This window comes from Rhizoctonia solani, chromosome 12, assembly GCF_016906535.1.
Source record: "Rhizoctonia solani chromosome 12, complete sequence".
NCBI lineage: Eukaryota > Fungi > Basidiomycota > Agaricomycetes > Cantharellales > Ceratobasidiaceae > Rhizoctonia > Rhizoctonia solani.
In genome coordinates, this window is record NC_057381.1 from 553,487 (window position 1) to 571,746 (window position 18,260).

Below are 18,260 nucleotides of genomic sequence, written 5' to 3' on the forward strand. Positions count from 1 at the left end.
ACTGCGGGGGAACGACGACAGCGCTTGAAAGCCGATAGCAAACGGTCTCTAGACCGAAGCTCGGCGCTGGGCAACCGGGACTGTACTTTTGTCTTCCATATGCTGAAAGCGAAACGCTACAGCATGGGATTGGTCATGGGACAAAAGTGTGGGGGATTGTATAGTATTAGTCATCAAGCGTTTAAACCATGTTGAAGGACATACGATTTAAGCAAGGACGACAACGCCTACACGCACTCACACACCCTAGACGATTAGGACAACGATATACCCGGCGTATAAGTATTTAGAAGTTTTTCATCTTCCCTATTGATCAGTCAAGGGATATCCATAGTACCGATTCCGGTCTACATAGCAACGTATAGCAACGTATCCCTGAAGTGGAAGTAGCCCCCGTGTTCCATCGCGAACGGAAATTGCTAAATAGTCGCCCTCAAAGCAACCTCTCTGCGCTCTCTCCGTCTCCGGAACCAGTTTCGCCGCATACTTACAGTGGCCTTGAAAACACTCGCTGAGCCAGTGTTCTCACCTTACTTGTCTTTCCATCTTACTTCACTCCTTGGCTTTATACACTCATTCGTTCTGCGCCGGCCGCCAATCTACACTCTACAATCCCCAATTACTTCGATTTCAATCCAAACGACATGTACACTCAATATCTTACCGCCCCTGTCCTCCGTGTTTCTTCTCCCCTTTCCCCCAACAGGCCTGTGCCCTCGATCTACGTCTCGCCTGCAGAATCACCAGCCGATTTCGATACTCCCTCATTGGAGCCTGTCTCTCCTGAAGAATCTACGAGCTCTCGCTCAAACCACTTGCTGCCTCCTCCAGTAGGTTCTCCTCATCGCCGAACCTTGGCTCCTACCAAGGCAATGGACAAGAAGGGCCTTGATCAAGCAACATTCCAGGACCTACTCGCCGCCAACCGCGAGCGTTCTTCCAAGCGCATAGTCAGCCCTGCCGATCGACTCCGGCGTGAGGTAGTCGTCAAGGCACACCACAGCAAGCAATGTAAGTGCTTAATCCAATTATATTTGCCTTCGCTTAAACAAATATATTAATCAGTTGAGCGTCGTGCGCTGTTCCTGTCCAAGATTATTGCACCTCCTTCGCCCACCTCGACCGAGACAGCTGTCACTCCACCAGAGTCCCCAGCAATCTTCCACTTCTCGCTCCCGAGCCCTGGTCTGGCCTCTCCGCTCGAACTGTTCGAAAACGTGGCTTCGCGCGAGCATTGGATTGAGGAGGTTGACTATAACAAAAAGTCTATTCGCACTCCAGCCCGAGATGCATTCCCTGCTGGGCGTCTTCCTTCCCTAGACCAGATTACTGCCCGCTTGCGCCCAAGTCTTAACGTTAATGCAGTTCCGACCATCCCGTCTATTGTGATCGAGTCTCCCTCCCCTGTCGCCGCCAAACCACTTAATATCATCAAGGGCGATAGGGAGGACGTATCCAAGCCTCGCTCGCGCATCCCGAACAGCATTATCGCTTCCGCTCGCGCTCGTTCGACTTCTCCCCCTACCCCAGTTGCTCAGGCCACCCCGGCTTGCGACGTGCCCTCGAAGCTCATCATCTCTTCCTCGCCTCCCAAGTCGATCAAACCTGTGCTCGTGCCTCAGTCCATCCCTGCGCTCAGGATCAACAAGGCTTCCGGCCCAGAGCTTGCTCCTGTCCCCGTCATGTCCTGGCGCCAGCGCGAGGTCGCGCGTTCTCCAGTTGCCAAGGAGCACATGCAAGCGGAATCGTGGCGACGCGACGTTCCTACCAAGAAGGATCTCGTTCGCGACGCGGTCGTTAGTCCTGTTACTCCCCAGGCCGTGATGCCTCTTCCGATCGGCATCAAACTCACCCCACCCATGCCAAGGGAGACCCGCCCGAAGATGATGGTCCGCCAACCAGAGGCCATTGTGGTTTCCAAGATCAAACCGGTAGAAGGTATATCGACTATGGACGTGTCTGGACTGTCTGCTGTTCCTGCGATTCGTCGGAGCGCATTGCCGCGTGCTCAAAGGGACGTCTCTGGGAGCGAATGCCGAGCAGTCCAGGGCCGGAATATGCTTGACAAACTCAGACGGCGCACTAGCGCCCCTGCTCAACTCGAGGGTGTCATGAGGAAGGGTATCCCTGTCGGCGGATTCTAAGAAACACTATCATTTATTATTCAACATGCGGGGGGTCGAGTGAATCACTCAACTCGTAGCCTATTCACAAGTCAGGTGGATTGAAGAATGTGGATTGTATTTTTTTCTCGGTCGGGACAATGGACTACTACACCCTTGTTCACTTTCGTTGCACTTATTTACTTAATTTTTTGTGGCTCCGAGCGGGCTATTCTTTTCTTACTGTGCAGTACTAGATACTGCTACTTTTATATGTCTTGTTGGTGGTTGTCTCTTTCTTACCTCTGTGATGTTGGATTGTAGTGCCACTTGCGATGAATAACCAGTTGAGTGTTTATAGAAAATGAGATTTATTTCGTTCCTTTGTTCGCTTGGAGGGAAAAGGTTGATAGGGAAACATCCTGTGAATGGGCTAGCAGAGACTTGACGGACTAGTAGAGACTTAACGGGCTATCAAGACTATATGCGTATATGCATGTGATACGAGGCGAAGCCTATCGACCGTGAAGGGTCCGATAATGCACATAACTTAATTGAATCGCCCCTAGGCATGTAGCATGCTAAGTTCAGCTTATATCACGGTGTTATCAAGGTGCTTTGCATTCTCGGGTAACCAAAACTAAAGAGCCACTAGATCACTGAGCTTATTCGAGACACTGGCCTGGGTCAAGTCTAAGTTTCAAAGGCAGGTAATCCCACAAGCGTATTAGATTAAATTCGGCAAAAACACCACCCGAGTAAGTGGCAATGGGTCGGCCAATCCCATCCACTTCGGGCAGTTCTCGCGCGAAAAAAAAAAAAAAACATTAGCTTCCGGTTACACAACCAACTAAACGGAGGTATCGTCATGGGAGTTGCGAATAGTAGGGGTGCATGATGCCCACTAACAGTCAGACAGCCCGGACAATGAGCTTCCTCGAACTCGTGAAATGGGGTACCAACTCTTTCTTCGGCTTTGGTGCGTCTTACGTTACTTAGATTTCCAGCGCTATGCAGCAATACTGATAATCATTGGTCGAACGTGTCTGCAATGTTATGGATAACAAATATGCGGATTTCACCGGAGGTTTTGCATGTGAGTTCCGTTTCTCAGTCCGGAATAGTGGCCGCAAGGAATCTGACTCAATAACTTGCTCATATATCCAAAAACTGAGTGCGAGACGTGGACTAAATTACGCAGACAGTTCATGACGCGACGTTACTACGTAATTACGGTTCTGCATACAACTATCTCCGTTAAGTGTCTAAGCATCCAACCCAATATGGGACAGGCTGTCCTGCCGGTTTATGGACGCGCAAAGGGCTCGAAGGTTAATGAATTGGCGCCCGGATTGCGAAGCCGTGTACGAACCGCTTTAGGCTTCAGCTGGACGTCGGCGTGTAGTACTTAGTTGTATCTGCGAATAGCGCTTGATTTCACCCAGTGCCAGTATCTTATGCTTTGAGATACTCTTACTAGAATCTGGCAAACGCGCATAATAATGTATCTTTAAGAGTATGTATATGGGTAGGTCATATTACATTAGAAGCCACCGTAATACTGTTCCTCGGGTCGGTTCTTCGCCATGGTATCGAGAAGCATAAATCAAATTGGTGGGGTCCTCGGCTTGATATAACCAAGAACCAGGTTTTGATTAACGGACGATCGTTTGAGTGCTTGCAGAGCTGAAACCCCGCCTCCGCGCTACATTTGCCAGGTCCGGACCGCTCATGCGCGCAGGATATGACTATAATGTTTCTTGTCACTAGCACGTGGGTTTCGTGAGAACAAAGTGATCTCGGTCGGTCGTGTGGGGTTGGTAGATCGTTAGCAGACAAACCAGAGTGCCACCTTGGGCCCACGGGAAGCTATTGCAAGTACCTGATAGGCCGATGAATACCTGTGGGGATCGTTGCCCCTCGACACATAATCAATACATTTTCTTGGGAGCGAGTGGTATAAAAGAACATGCACGCCGCTGTTGTAAACCATACCTTCTCTTGTCCTTCAGCTCACAGTTCCCCACATCTATTTTCCAATCCCTATTATCATCATCCTCTCCAGTACTTCCATGGGCCGCTCCAACGCTCTTACAGCTCAAGCACCAATGCTAAAGCCGTCCGGCCGATGTGTGGATCGTTGGTTGGCATATTGGGCAATGAGTATGTAAACTCCCGATAATAATTTACCTCGAGCTCACGCATATACTTAGGCAACAGGCCTCATCCGGCTGGGTCTGCATCGCCAGAGACCACTCCCGCGAACGGCGCCTCCCAAAGTGCTGAGGCTGGCCGCCAGTTGAATACACCACTTCTAGGAACCCTACGAGGAATGGCAGGTCTTCATCAAGGGGTTGTAGCCACTGACTAACAACATCCCGCTGTAAGTATGACGACTGTCACGTCTGAGCCCAAGTTGTTTCTGACTCTCCTGTATTGGTATTGCCGGTGTATTTTAGGTTAGAGTCGGTACAATCTCGAGAACGTTCCCGAGACAAAGGCTCCGTGGCGATGAGATTGTGAATTTGTCGTGCCAATGTTTATTTGTAGACCGATCTTGCATATTATTTGTTGTTTTACCCATCGCCACCTTGTAGTATCATAAGAACGTCGATGGGACGTAAACTAGAATTTGTGCATCTCCATAGTGCCGTTTAAACCATATTATAGGCTAAGGGCGCAGCTCTCCTGCGTCACTCGAACGTTGGGGTTTGCGGTAGTCGTGCTCCCATAGCAAGGAAGTGGAGTACGCGTGTGATAATCAATCCAATATCGTTGAAGCAATTTACACTTTGTAATCTAGACCATTTAGCCCAGCACATAACGTTAAAGTCTACTCAAGTTTACTTTATCTTCTGTTTCGGCGTATCTGCCGCACCTATTGCTCCGAGAGCCCACCAGATCACGACACTCATCATGTACCTAATGGATTCGAGCGTCCCAAAGATGTTTTCACCCAACTTTCGTATGATGACTGAACCGCTTGCGCGATCCGGAGAGGCGATGGAGAACGGGAGCTTGAGTTTAAGTCCGGGGATAGAGATAGATGTCGCAGCTCTAAGACCTGATGTAAAACCGTCTTCATGGAAGCCTGAGTTATTTTCATGTGTATTAGAAGCTCATGAACGCGGAGGGTAGGGAAAGTCACTTGCCATATTTCGTCCACGCACCGGCATATGATATCCCACGTATATTCTGAATCTTGGGGAGTTGTGCTTGTGCAGCAATACTCTGACAATTATAATTATCAGCAAAGTAAGTCTGAGAGTCTCCACAAATAGCTAACCTGCGCGCTCATGACCGGATGTTCGTACAGTGATTGGTCAATCACCAGTTCAGGACGAGGTTCGAAAGGAGGATTTAATGTAACCAGCACAGGCCCATGATAGTTTTCGTCGATGTGTTGTAGGTGGTTCATGCAATCTATTGAAACCAGAGATACGTTAGCTATCAGGCTCAAACTTTAGCGCGGGTTTATGGGGGTTCTGGGGGATGGTAATACACCCTAGTGCCGGTGTAAGGAATGCCGGAACCAAGTCCGTGGATATCATGATCGATGGCATACGTACAGGTTCTGAAAGAGTCTCCAGTAAGCAAATGAGGGGGACAGGTTAAAGCCTGTACTCACAAGGATACCTCATTGACATTCGCTCTCTTTTCTCCTTGGGCATTTATCTCTGAGAATGTCAAATAATTCCAGCATGACCACGCCGCGCGCCGTTTGGGCATAAGCTATTCGAGTATCAGAATAAAGCGTCGGAACAAGCGTATGACTAACGCCAACATCCGAATGAAGCACAGCTCTATTTTTGCTCCATAAGAATGACTCCAGTATTTTTTCTTCGTCGGCCGTAACTCCTGTCCCTTGGCGGAGGATGCGGAGTGAGGTGTCGGAGTGGGTTGCGAGAATTACATGGTCAAACTCTTCTGTGCCGGAGGGTAGCTTGATTTGCACTTTGGAAGACCCTGGTGATGTTGAGATGCTCTGGACGGGCGTAGATAGATGCAACTGTGGCTTCGGAAGTTTATCTAATATACGATTGACGTATTTGTGCCTGTGAAATATTTCAGGAATAGTTAGATAAGTTATCTGTTCTGGGATAGGGGTGATAAAGGTACATACGATCCACCAGGAATAGTCAACCACTTTGGCTTTCCTATAATCTGAAGTAGATGATGATTGTGCATAAACCTGATAAGAGTACGGGCGGGGAAATCGAGAGCACAGGTGTCTGGAGGTGTGGACCAAATTGCAGCGGTCATGGGCTACACCCATCCCAAAGACAAGTTGATTTGTTTCACAATAATATCAAGGAGTCTCCGACTCACTATAAGATAGTCATCAACAAATTCATTGGAGTAGCCCTCTTGCGTCAAGTAATCGCCAATACTCAGTTCGGTCTTTGTATTTGATGATGACTCGCTACTTTCTTCAATCAGGCGACGGGCCGAGGCATTGAAACTAAAAGGCAAATATAGTGTGCCCCCGCAAAGCAGAGATTTGAGAAGGCGTACCGCAAGATATCCCAAACCATTCTCCACATCCCGGGTCGGAATAGATTTTGGATCTGGCAAAACAATGTCGTAGGATCCTTTCCAGCCCATTCAAAGTCTCCTTTGTCTCGCGAAACACTGAATGTCATTTCTGTAGGGACCACCGGGACCTTAACATCGGGCAGTGCGAGGAAACGAAGGAAGTTGGGATAACTGGGTGGGTTGCAAACAATCTATCAAATGAAAGGTTGGATGCATACTTCGTAGTCCAAGGAGACGAATCTTACAAATCCACTAGGATTGTATTAGATGCTATGTTTTGCTAGTTCTGTAATTACATAGTTCACTCACGTATCAACATCAATCCCTTGTACCTCTTCATTTGTACCAGGACGCTTAAACCTAACAGTGTTAGCGTGTCCCCCTGGCCGATTGTCAGCTTCAAAGAGATGGACTTCTGCATTGCTATGCTCATTAAGTGACTGGCTTTACGTATTAAATCTTTCCAATGATACTGCAAGAATTTCGCTTACCCAAGTTGCGGCCAAACCTGCCACACCCGACCCTACCACCGCCACTCGAGGTCGCTGCGGTGGTTCATTCATAGGTGTTGAAGTACTTGTCCAAGTGAGGATAAAGTCACGGTAGCTCTCGAGTTGCAACCAACACGGCTGTTCACCTCAAGGTTCGACTTGAATCTGGTGCCCATGTTCGCAGCGACCCGGTGGTGACCAAATCAGATACACTGGGATCGGCGATCGTCCGTGGATCATGGCGCTTCATTAGCTCAGAGCTTGCAGACTAATCCGTTCTACACCTGTCGGCTTGGTTGGATTCTGCTCACATTCAGGTATTCGCACAGTTGGTCTCTATTTATGAGTACATTCAAAATCGGGTCTTTTGTGCAGCCATACCCAGGACAAACCAAAGAGGCTCAGAATTGACAACCGCCGACTACTGACGAACCGTCTTGGTATTTCGGTATATCCTTTCTCTTTGACGAAGCTATACTTGTTGTATTTGGGAACAAGCTGACTTGTAAAGGCTCGCCCGGTACCTAGTATTAACTAGCAAATAGCTCGAACCACCCCCTGGTAGTCTCAATCCAGAGAAGATGAGATAACCTAACATTTAGACCGATGCAAACCAGCCATCTGTGTTCTTCCGTACTCCGGTCCCGCAATTCCAATATTTGAACTTGGAGACAATTTTAGTTCCCGGTTGATGCCGGAACCATGTGGTCACACTTCAAGCCCGAGTCATGGTGGCAGCCGAGCGCTTATATATGTATCCATGTCGTTCGCTTTAGTTGATCGTATTCAAACCGCGACGACTTTCACCAAGCTTAATGATGCCTAAGCCAACTCATTCGTCTGAAAACTATCCTTATAACTCACGTTATGCAGACACGGTCCAGTATAACTCTGAGACCGATGAGCCTTTTATTGCCTTACTCGCACCGTATTCCAACATCCGTTTGACTCCACCACGACTGGACGACACGAACGAAATCTTACCGTTAATGAATGTTCCAGAAGTTATTATGAACTTTGCAACTCCTCCTTATCCTTATCTTCGAGAGCATTGCGACGGGTGGTTAAAAGACCGAGTCCAAGACTACGAAAATGCGATGGTACACATGTCGAATATCGATGGGGATGTCGGCTTTCTTGATCTAGCACCACTGAGGCACATCAGGGAGGTCGCGCCCGATGGAACTGAGACATTTTTGGGGGATATTGGTCTTATCCGAGAATCTGCATTCTGCGAAATAAAGTATCAGGAAACTAGAGCAGCGATGGTGAATGCAAACATGATCCTCCCTCCAGGAGATCCGGATATCGTATGGACATTCGGAGGCAGGTGTCAAGTTTTGCCGCACCTTATCCCGTTGATTTAGATGAGTCAAACAGACTATCTTCGGCCAACACATCACGGGCGAGGTATCATGACTGCGGCAATCAAGACGATGATCGACCTATGGGCGACCCCTCATATGAATGCACATAGGTTTTACGCGGCCACCTTCCCCGAAAACATCGGTAGCCAAAAGGTGTTTTTAAAAAACGGGTTCGAGATTGTTGATCGAGTGATCGGGGCCGTGCAATTCCCTGAAAGCAAGGGCGGCCATATCAAGGACAGCATCATTCTTCGTAGGGACATACGCGCACCTTTGTAGACCCATTTCATGGATAATATACGTTAATTTGTAATCGAAGGCAATATTTCCAGGCCAATAGGCGATTGAAGTCCAGCCGCCTTCAGTACAGGTTGCGTTAACTAACAGTTAGATAGTTTAGTTCGAATCTCACTGTCCTAGTAGATGCTGACTACTCATGAGATATCGAAGTCGAGAACCAAAATCAGACCGAAGAAAACTCCTTCGAGTACTTATCAGCCAATGTTGTGCTGAGCAGTACCCGTGACAATTGGGTCCGCTTTGATCTGCTTATTGATTGTGTTATCTTTGTTTCGGTGCGCCATCTCAATTTGCTGCGATTCTTTGGATGTATGCATATATTTAGACCACATTAATATGAATATCTTCTCAGCTATGTCTGCATGATACTGTATCCATGAATTTTTAGCGCACAAGAGAATAAGATTATCAGCATCTCTGTAAAATTCTCTTCATAAGTTGAACGCGATATCCTATATGCTCAGATCAGAGTTGATTGGTCGCAGTTTCATCATCTCCAACTTCGATCGTAAATACCCATTTGAGAAGTATGTTCGGATAGAACTTCTATTTCTTGAGTTCGAAACTTGCTCTGAAGAGATTGTCGCCTGCGGCTGTGGCTTTGGATTCGCCGCAACATCAGATGAGGTTGGAGGCAAGGGAGCTATGAAAAAGCAAAATCAGTAGTTGATACAGATGAACTGAGTTCAATGGTCACAAATATCAAGATTGCCCATCCAGCCGCCACTGAATGCGCCTAAGAACTGTGAACAATGTCAATTATAAGGAAGCCAGAGTATGCTCCTGTAAACACTCACCAGCACAACCGTCCTACTTCACTAGGGCAGTAGATGCAATGCACAATGCCCGTTTACATTTTGGTGACTATTTGTTTCAAGAATTGGGCTCACCCACGTAGTCCGCCTGGAATTTGCTATGAGTGCCATGTAAGGACCACGTGAGTGAGCGGTTTGCCTTGTTCGCATATGGCTCCCGTATTACTTATATATGGACGTGTATACTGTAAAAAAAAAAAAAGGACCACATGACCACGGGGCACAAGGACCCGGTTTTTCCGATGGAGGCTTCTTTGGCTTCCGGACATGGATCCTAGTGGCGGAAGGGGCGAGGCACCGTTTTTTTCCGGGTAGGCATCGTGCAAATCTGGACATCATCTTCAGCTTCCGGACATCACGTGGGGTCCAGCAGCCGGATGATTATTTTCCCGACGTCTGACACCGTACTAGGAACAATCTTGATTGTAACAATATTCAACTTGTAGCCTTGATTGAGGGTTGGGTGACTGTATTTCCTAGTTTAAATTTTATATACTGTTTGCCCATTCCATTTTGAGTTTGGGGTCCCGGATACATACGCACACATCTGGTGTACAAATCCCAACACTTGGGGCTCTTTCATTCTCTACGCACGCATAAATCTTTGCTGCTCTTAGTCTTACATGACCAACAAACAAGCTCTTGATGCGTGTTGGCTTTGTGAACACGCGAGGCTTGGAAACTGAAGAGGTAGAACCAAAGGAGGGCCAGCTAATTGAGGAGAAAGATAAATTGGTGAGTCTTTTACCCCAGCTAGAGAAGGCATACCGCGGGTAGGTTCAAAAACCAGAGCGCAATTGTAAAAGGAAAATATGTATATATATGTATTTACATTTAAGCGCCGGGCGCATAGTACCTGAGGCATCATTCAACTTCCGGACATGGGGGGTTTGAGGTCCGAGGCATCTTTGGGGTTTGGACATGGGTCCTATGGATCGTCTCCGAAAAGCTCCCGGATATGAACACTAGTAGGGGACTGGATTTCCGAAGGAGCTTCCACCGGGATAACCGGGGTCCTGGGGCACGGCCCCAAAGCCCCCGAGCCTTATGCACCATAACAAGACAAATATACATGTACATGTATACTGCAGTAACAAACAAGTCCGCAGCAACTGCAGACAATAATGATAAGATATAATGAAATAAAGAGCCTTAGCACGAGGCTAGGCTAAGAATCTGAATGAGACTGAACGAAGCCGCACGCATATACATGCGACGGCAGAATACCTGTACCAGAAGCACATAAAAGACCTATCAATAGTTAGCCTGTAGACGGACGACTTTGTATTTTATTACTTTAATTCGATTGAATTTGATAGCCAACTTGTTCGACTCTAAGCTCTACTTGTTTATTATTGTCTCACTCGTATTGATTCACGCAAGGTTGTTTATTACACTCGATTATTAACGTTACAGTTACCGTACGATTATTTCAGCCTCACATGCTACCGCCGTACACGCGGTCAGATGACAACACGTTGAGCGGAGATAGAGCCATGTAATTTACGTCTTACTTCACAGATCTGGATACGATAGCGCAGCTTCGTACTGGCTTGCGTACGCAATGGCCCGTGCACCTTTAGGCTATAAAGCTCCGCTACCTGGGAGCTTGGTATGCATCATACATACTACTCCCATCAATACTTTGTATTAACCATTTGCAAACGCAAAGATACGGTGCCATGTCGTCTAAAGTCTACGTTGGTTAGTAGTCTAATTCCACTAGTAAATTCATTTGTATAGATGCTATACATCCTCTTTGGATATCTTTTTCATTGTTTCTATGCAGGTATTTTGTAGTATGCCATACTGACTCTGTTTATCATTTTACCACCCATTCACATTTGTTTGAACTGGGGTGTGCATACAGGCAACTTATCGTGGAACACTACTGATGAAAACTTGCGTAACGTCTGTCATTACTGATGATTTCCTGTGTCTTTGCTGAACTGTTCAATGGATCAGGCGTTCTCAGATTATGGCCAAGTTCTAGATGTGCGCTCTAGGACGTTTATGCATTGATCCTATTGACTGACCATACTGCAGTCAATCGTTATGCGTGACCGTGATACTGGTCGCAGCCGCGGATTTGGGTTCGTAACATATTCATCTGGAGAAGAGGCCAACGCCGCTGTTGGAGGGTAAGTTAGACCTGGTTATATGGCTTTCGTAGGTTAATTTCATTCACAGTATGAATGACCAAGACCTCGATGGCCGTCGAATCAAGGTCAACCTTGCCAACCCTCGTGGAACCTGAAGACCGCCTCGACGTCAACACCCCTGAGCCCATTAGTTAGAATCTCTATGGCTCATCTCCTGGTTATTATCCAATTGTACATGAAATCTCTGTTGACAAGATATTTGGTGCTCCTCTGACCCCAGTAATCGTCAGACTCTCTAAAAGAGAGTCCATAGGACTCTTTTGTTTCGCAGTGAATGCCTGAGTCAAGTGATTATAATACATAGTTTCTCAAGGTATCAAAGATTGGTAAGGAATGCGGCACAGATAAATAGTGCTATCAACTGGTTGAGACTGATTGTGCTCGCGTCTCGGGAGACTAGGCTTGTCTGGTTGCTTTGTGCTAGATTCCCCGCTGATACTAGGCTCTGAAGATCATCCTATCCTTCGTTATGTATATCCGTATATACGAACTTGTTCGTGCAATGCTCTGTATCGCAGCTGAGCAGGGCGGGGCCTAATCCTTGACGTTATGGACTACGTGACCAACCCGGCCCTACCTTCAAACAATCAACTCAATTTTGTGAATTATGACATAGCAAATTGTCAAAGGATCTTTTGTAAGTTTGCCTTTTTGACTCGATAAGGATTTAAATTGCGTTTTTCCTGGTTGAGAGTGTGTTCAAGCCACTCTGACCGAATTCAAAGATCAACTTGTTTTGAATTAAGCGCTTATTTATACCACGTGACGCAATGCAAATTCAGCATTCAATCTGACACCAATAAAATGAGAATAGAGCTTCTCGCTAGCCAGGATGCAGAGTGACGAATGCAAAGCTGGAGAGGATTCAGGAGGATCGAGCCAGTATTGTTTCTATGAGTGGGTTTGAAATAGCACAGTACAATAAAAAAAACGAATAAGAATAAAGCATCATGCACAACAGAGTCAAAGCTCAACCTTGCGCATACAAAGAATTAATGTATATTAGGTAACTTATGTGATATCTTTACTTTTTGTCCATACATGCGTTGAGGTAGATGCCATATAGGAGCCTGGGTATGGGACAAACAGTAGAGGACGTACACTGTGGTGCCCTACCTGCAGGTGAACATTAGTAACATAATGTTAATCTCCATGTATTGAATCCGGTGGGTAAGAAGTCTATGGAAAAGGTAAACTAAAACAGCGCTCGCACTAAATTGAGGGTAGCAACTCTTGCTATGTATTGCTAGCAAGAGTTTTCCGTACCTCTGGGCACTTTATAAGATCGCAGCATATAGATCAACCACTAGTGCAAAGAATATACTACATTCTCCTACTTGTCACCTCTCACCCCTTGTTCTTGTCCTCATCCATACTTTCGTTTCATGAAGAAACATTGTGTGGTGGCTGGGGGTTGTTGCTCTAATCAACCACCAACAAGACGAGACACTGGGCCCAAACCGATCCCCCGCAGCGTAAAACAAAGCAGGCTCAAAATACGCAGAGGTCGGCCCGAATGCGTAAGGTCTTATGGTGTCGATTCTAATGTTGAAATCATCGAGTCAACGTAGTCACTACGACGCTAGTTCCGTAAGTTAGTGCATATACTGATCATTAAAACAAGGCAATAATCATTAGGCGACTCCGTCTACATAACCAAAAAGTCCATTCAATCCACTCTCTGATTCTGGGGGTAATTCATGCTATCACCTCACAAAGTTGATTCCATATCCTCCTTGGCCATTCGGAGTAAATTGGAATTATCAGTCGACAGCCCGAACCTCCCTACCCAATCAATTTATTATAGGCCATGCTCATAAACCACGAACCACTCACCCAATAGGCTATTCCCTAAATCCTTAAGCTTGCCCATCATTTCTGCTGTCTCTTTTTCTTTAGCTTCCTGAACGCGAGGCTTTAACCTCGTTAGAGCAACTCGGACCGAGCCCTTTGATGAAGGGGGGAGGAGCTCCAGGAGAGTTGTGTAGTCTATTAATATTAGGTTATAAATAACATTAGTTTCTTATACGGTATTCGGGTAAAAAAAACTTATCAGCACACCTTCAGTACAGGCTTTGACTGCTCCTTCATGGTCGCCCTGTACAAATGATAAGTTTTGCGGCCAGAATAAAAGTAGGGATGGCGCACAAGTTTGACACAACAAGCACCAACATTGCAATTAAGTTGTGCACGTAATGAGGCCGATTTCTTTTCTAGTTCGGATAGTTCCTCAGATGAAGAGGATTCTGCCTCCGGAGGTCGTGATTCGGGCTCTGTTGACGAGCGAGGGTCGAGCCTGCCCTCTCTCCCGTTTGGTGTTGGTTTCGGAGGGCTATGCTTGCGTTTAGGCGCACACGTCAAGCCATGCTTGTAATGTTCTTTCGCTTCTTCCCATCGGTCCTCGACATATAGTTTATTCCCCTGGGACTTTGACAACTCAGCTCTAGAAAGGAGATCCTATAATCATGCTTGTAACATTTCGGATCAAGGAATTGATCAATGGGCTTACAAGTATTTCCTCTTCCGTAAACTCAATAGCCGCGCCTTCTCTTGGCGCTACCCGGTCACAAGCATCATGAAACTCGTCTTCAGAGTCCGACTCCAACTCCATGTTTTCTGCCTTGGGAGATTTGACAGTACTTCCAGATCCAGAAGGTAATTCTTCAATCGAAGGCATGGTTAAAGTGTGGTGGCAAAGACGTCACTTACCGCCCTGTGGCCACTCATCACGTGCTGATTACCCAGTGGCTGTGCTACTCACCTCTAAACAAATTTCAGCCAAACTTTCTTGACGTCGATAACTTGAGTCTATGCGCCACTGGATAGGCTGGCCCGTGTAGAGTATACGTGAAATTGGACTCTAGCACCATTAAGAATTATAACCATCAAAATTTAGTTAGTATGTGTCTCTATTAACCCTTCTGCTCATATAGTTCACACCACCGCTTCAGGAGATGGCTCCTCGACCACCACGTTCCAAGAAGCCCAAGTCGTCTCTCAAGGCCTCACGAGCAAATGCACGGGGCTATGCGGCTCGAAAAGCTCTCAAGTCCTCCGACGCCCTAGACGTATATGAATACTCTACTGGCAAAGTGCGAAGATCAGGCGTTGGGCTCTCTCTCGGCCGAGAAGAGGAAACAGGTTTAGGAAAGGATTCGGATGAAGAGGACAAAGGGCTGGACGAGGTCAAGGAGAACCTGAGGCTGAGGATTGCAAACGCGGATGAGGACGGCGTTGTTGGGAGTGACGACGATGAAGAAATCGATAGTGATGCGGCGTTTGAGGACGAGAGCGATGAAGAAAGATTCGCAAATTTCAAGTTTAATGTGAGTAGTAGTGGGGAAACTAGCACAGCTTATCTTCGAGATGAACGGATATAGTAGGGCTCAAAAGGGAAGGCTACCAAAGGGAAGGGCAAGGCTACTGAGAAGTCGATCAAGGTCTCATTTGTGACAGATGTCGATTTAAACGAGGATGAAGACGAAGACAACGAACCGACCCCAAAACCAATCGCTCATGGCTCAGAAGGTTCAGATGAGGACTCCCAGGATGAAGAGGAGGAAGATGTGGAGAGTGGAGACGTCGGAGCTACGGTTGAACTGTCAAAAATGCTCGAAGATAATGCCCAATCCGAGTCAGGGTCGGAACAAGAAATGGAATCAGATCCTGAGGCGCCGTCTGTGACCTCACACGACGACCTAGAGGCCGACACCAACTGGCCGACTTTATTTCCACTCTTGACACATCTTCCAAAAAACGTAAACTCGAAGAAGGCTCGGCGGACAGAGCTGGCAAAAAACGCGTCGTGCTTCAGGACCGAACGGAGGCTGGACCTGAGGGAGAGTTCGGAACTAAGAGTGGTGCGCTCTTGCATTTATCGCTAATTTCTCGGTATTTCTCTGATACTTTATTTAACAGGAACCCAAATTTTAACACTTTCCGATCTTATTGCACCCACTTCTTCGCTATCCCAATCAACAAAGGCTCTCCAAAGCACGACCAATCCGCACTTACCGCGCCACTTCCCCAACGAATCCAAGACCGGATAGATAGAGAGGCGGCGTACGAACAAACCAAACAGGAAGTTCAAAAATGGGCGCCGACGATGAAAAGGATTCGAGACGCAGAGCACTTGGCTTTCCCTTTGCAAGGCCCTGCCGCTGGAAAGAAAGGCACGTCGAATGGGATGTTATTGATCGATTTCAGGTTCGTCTCATATACACTAATAATCTTTTTTAATACTCTTCTAACCATGTGGTCCGGAACAGCCGTCTACCGCCATGGAGAGCGCCATTTCCTCTCTTCTTCGCGCCGCGAACCTGCACACAGACGCCGCGGCTGCAGAAGCAGAAAATACTCTCGCAGCTGCGACAATCTCAGAAGAGGATCTTGCCGCCCGTCGTGCCCAACTTCGATTGACCAGAGAGCTCATGTTCCGTGCGGATATCAAGGCCAAGCGTGTTGCTAAGATCAAGAGCAAAGCGTATAGACGGATGAAGAAGCGGGAGAAGGAAAAGCAAAAGGAGGCTGCAGTCGAGTTAGGACTGGACGAAGGGGAAGAAGTAGATAGGATGCGGGCCGAAGTAGAACGGGCGAAGGAACGAGCAACCTTGAGGCATCGAACCACGGGCAAGTGGGCCAAGGCTATGCGCAATAAGGGAGAGGGACGAGGAGGAAATGGGGGCTGTGAAAATCCTTCAGGATCGAGCCGAGATTCTGAGGCGGAAGATCGCGGGAGGGGAAGAAAGCAGCGATGACGACGATAGTCATGGCGAAGATAGGGATATCCAGGAGCTTGAAGAGCTCGGACAAGCCGAGTCACTTATTCGTGCCAAGGGAATCATGGGTATGAAGTTTATGCGAGATGCGATCGCCAGAGCAGATCGTGAAGTCGGGACGATGGCCAATGAGACGAGACTGGAAATGCTTGGCTTGCAAATAGATTCCAAGATTGAAAACTCGATGGGTGATGAAGTGGTTGGTGGTAATCTAGGAAGGAGGATATATAAACCAGGGCAGGTTCAGGTACGCTATTATTTCTGGCCACGAAGTTCGTTTATGCTAATATCATACAAAGCCCCCGGCAACATACTCGGATATATCGAGCACACTCAAGTCATCCGATTCACACGAATCTCCGTCAGATACCCGCAACTCTCTCCCCCCATCCCTGCAGAGTCGCCTCCGCCTCTCAATACGTTGTCCATCTCTAACTCGGCTACCACTCTCGAGCCTGACAATACTTCCAACCCATGGCTGGCCACCACGACACCTAATTCGGGGAAGATCGCACGCAAAAACAACGTTAGGCAAGTAACCAAAATGCAAAAAGTTCAAACGAAGAGCGAGGAGGAGCGTACTCGGCGAAGGAGGATGCAGCAGTAGAAATCGATATCGACCAAGTTTTAGTTGTTTCTGAAGAAAAGACAAGACCTGATACGCGATCTGTCAAGGAGACAGCCAAGACGGTTGATTTGGCGTACGCTCCTTCGGATGACGAGGGTACCTTCGGATGACGAGGGTAGCGATACAGACGAAAAGGCTCCAGCAGCGTTCAAGCAGCGTGAACTCGTAGCCATGGCCTTCGCTGGCGATAACGTTGTTGAGGTGGGTATTTATTAACTTATTGGTTATCTCATAGGTTGAAAAATCCGTTGGTAGGATTTTGCAGCCGAGAAACAACGTGTGATTGAAGAAGATGCTCCGAAGGAAGTTGACACTACTTTGGCAGGATGGGTAGGTTTATGAGACAGATGGCAAATAGCCTCTAACGAATAATGCGATAGGGCTCATGGGGTGGCCGTGGTACCAAAAAACAAGCAGCTCGTCCCAATCTTATCAAGAAAATTGCCGGAGTAGATGCATCCAAGCCGCTGATGCAGGTAAAAAGAACATTATAATCTCCGAAAAGAAAGACAAAAAAGCAGCCAAATATTTGGTGAAGGACTTGCCTTATCCCTATACGAGCAAGGAGCAGTTCGCGAGAAGTATGGCTACGCCTATTGGGACGGAGTGGAACACCCGAGTAGCACATCAGAGGGCTGTTTTGCCGAGGGTGGTCAAAAAGGTTCGCATGCGGCATATATTGATACATGAGCCTGTGCTGAAGGTTTCTCCTGTAGATGGGAACCGTCATCGACCCACTGGAACGGATGTTTTGAGGATTGTATCAGATTGTATTTGTATATCGTTTTGCCTTGCGCTAGATTTTATATTATTGGAGTGTGTGTTAGGACCGCTCATGGCCCGATTCACAATTATTGACCATATATATGCGCTTTACGGATGCGTTTTAGACTTCCCTGTAAAAAATGGTGACCATAATGCTCATGCTCGCGCGTGCGGATAGATCGTATTCGCATTCGTAGCAACTTTCTTATTTAACAGCCTGTCTGCACCACGCTTCCATCATTCGGGTCTACAGGTATCTCTAGGTGATAACAGTAACAATCCTTCACGTGCCCTCCTTGATAACAGTAACAATCCT

The 18,260-nt window shown here is 47.2% G+C and overlaps 8 protein-coding genes across 8 annotated transcripts; 6 read left to right on the top strand and 2 right to left on the bottom strand.

Moving 5' to 3' along the window:
* Positions 1–644: 644 nt before the first annotated feature.
* RhiXN_11407 (uncharacterized protein) lies at positions 645–2,144 on the top strand (the record flags this gene model as incomplete). The annotated part of the gene is made up of 2 exons (XM_043331222.1): positions 645–1,011; positions 1,066–2,144. The coding sequence occupies 2 exons, from the start codon at positions 645–647 to the stop codon at positions 2,142–2,144; spliced, it is 1,446 nt and encodes a 481-aa protein (XP_043184732.1).
* A 2,030-nt stretch (positions 2,145–4,174) lies between these two features.
* On the top strand, positions 4,175–4,473 carry RhiXN_11408 (uncharacterized protein; the record flags this gene model as incomplete). Its single annotated transcript, XM_043331223.1, has 2 exons — positions 4,175–4,265; positions 4,316–4,473. 2 exons carry the CDS (start codon positions 4,175–4,177, stop codon positions 4,471–4,473), a joined length of 249 nt encoding a protein of 82 aa, XP_043184733.1.
* Positions 4,474–4,945: 472 nt separating this feature from the next.
* RhiXN_11409 (Flavin containing amine oxidoreductase) lies at positions 4,946–7,379 on the bottom strand (the record flags this gene model as incomplete). Its single annotated transcript, XM_043331224.1, has 13 exons — positions 4,946–5,193; positions 5,273–5,333; positions 5,389–5,525; positions 5,672–5,676; positions 5,731–5,834; positions 5,881–6,157; positions 6,226–6,368; positions 6,432–6,564; positions 6,618–6,829; positions 6,884–6,890; positions 6,948–7,078; positions 7,130–7,214; positions 7,276–7,379. 13 exons carry the CDS (start codon positions 7,377–7,379, stop codon positions 4,946–4,948), a joined length of 1,647 nt encoding a protein of 548 aa, XP_043184734.1.
* A 568-nt stretch (positions 7,380–7,947) lies between these two features.
* Positions 7,948–8,775, top strand: RhiXN_11410 (GNAT family acetyltransferase; the record flags this gene model as incomplete). Its single annotated transcript, XM_043331225.1, has 2 exons — positions 7,948–8,439; positions 8,497–8,775. The coding sequence occupies 2 exons, from the start codon at positions 7,948–7,950 to the stop codon at positions 8,773–8,775; spliced, it is 771 nt and encodes a 256-aa protein (XP_043184735.1).
* Positions 8,776–11,053: 2,278 nt separating this feature from the next.
* Positions 11,054–11,868, top strand: RhiXN_11411 (RNA recognition motif protein; the record flags this gene model as incomplete). Its single annotated transcript, XM_043331226.1, has 5 exons — positions 11,054–11,073; positions 11,133–11,223; positions 11,577–11,606; positions 11,658–11,752; positions 11,802–11,868. 5 exons carry the CDS (start codon positions 11,054–11,056, stop codon positions 11,866–11,868), a joined length of 303 nt encoding a protein of 100 aa, XP_043184736.1.
* Positions 11,869–13,484: 1,616 nt separating this feature from the next.
* On the bottom strand, positions 13,485–14,450 carry RhiXN_11412 (tetratricopeptide repeat protein 1; the record flags this gene model as incomplete). The annotated part of the gene is made up of 5 exons (XM_043331227.1): positions 13,485–13,558; positions 13,610–13,762; positions 13,835–13,871; positions 13,922–14,230; positions 14,283–14,450. 5 exons carry the CDS (start codon positions 14,448–14,450, stop codon positions 13,485–13,487), a joined length of 741 nt encoding a protein of 246 aa, XP_043184737.1.
* Positions 14,451–14,727: 277 nt separating this feature from the next.
* RhiXN_11413 (U3 small nucleolar RNA-associated protein 14) lies at positions 14,728–15,822 on the top strand (the record flags this gene model as incomplete). The annotated part of the gene is made up of 4 exons (XM_043331228.1): positions 14,728–15,099; positions 15,157–15,449; positions 15,476–15,633; positions 15,692–15,822. 4 exons carry the CDS (start codon positions 14,728–14,730, stop codon positions 15,820–15,822), a joined length of 954 nt encoding a protein of 317 aa, XP_043184738.1.
* Positions 15,823–15,865: 43 nt separating this feature from the next.
* On the top strand, positions 15,866–17,934 carry RhiXN_11414 (U3 small nucleolar RNA-associated protein 14; the record flags this gene model as incomplete). Its single annotated transcript, XM_043331229.1, has 9 exons — positions 15,866–15,979; positions 16,042–16,335; positions 16,475–17,129; positions 17,183–17,252; positions 17,299–17,380; positions 17,435–17,509; positions 17,560–17,655; positions 17,718–17,840; positions 17,896–17,934. The coding sequence occupies 9 exons, from the start codon at positions 15,866–15,868 to the stop codon at positions 17,932–17,934; spliced, it is 1,548 nt and encodes a 515-aa protein (XP_043184739.1).
* Positions 17,935–18,260: the final 326 nt, after the last annotated feature.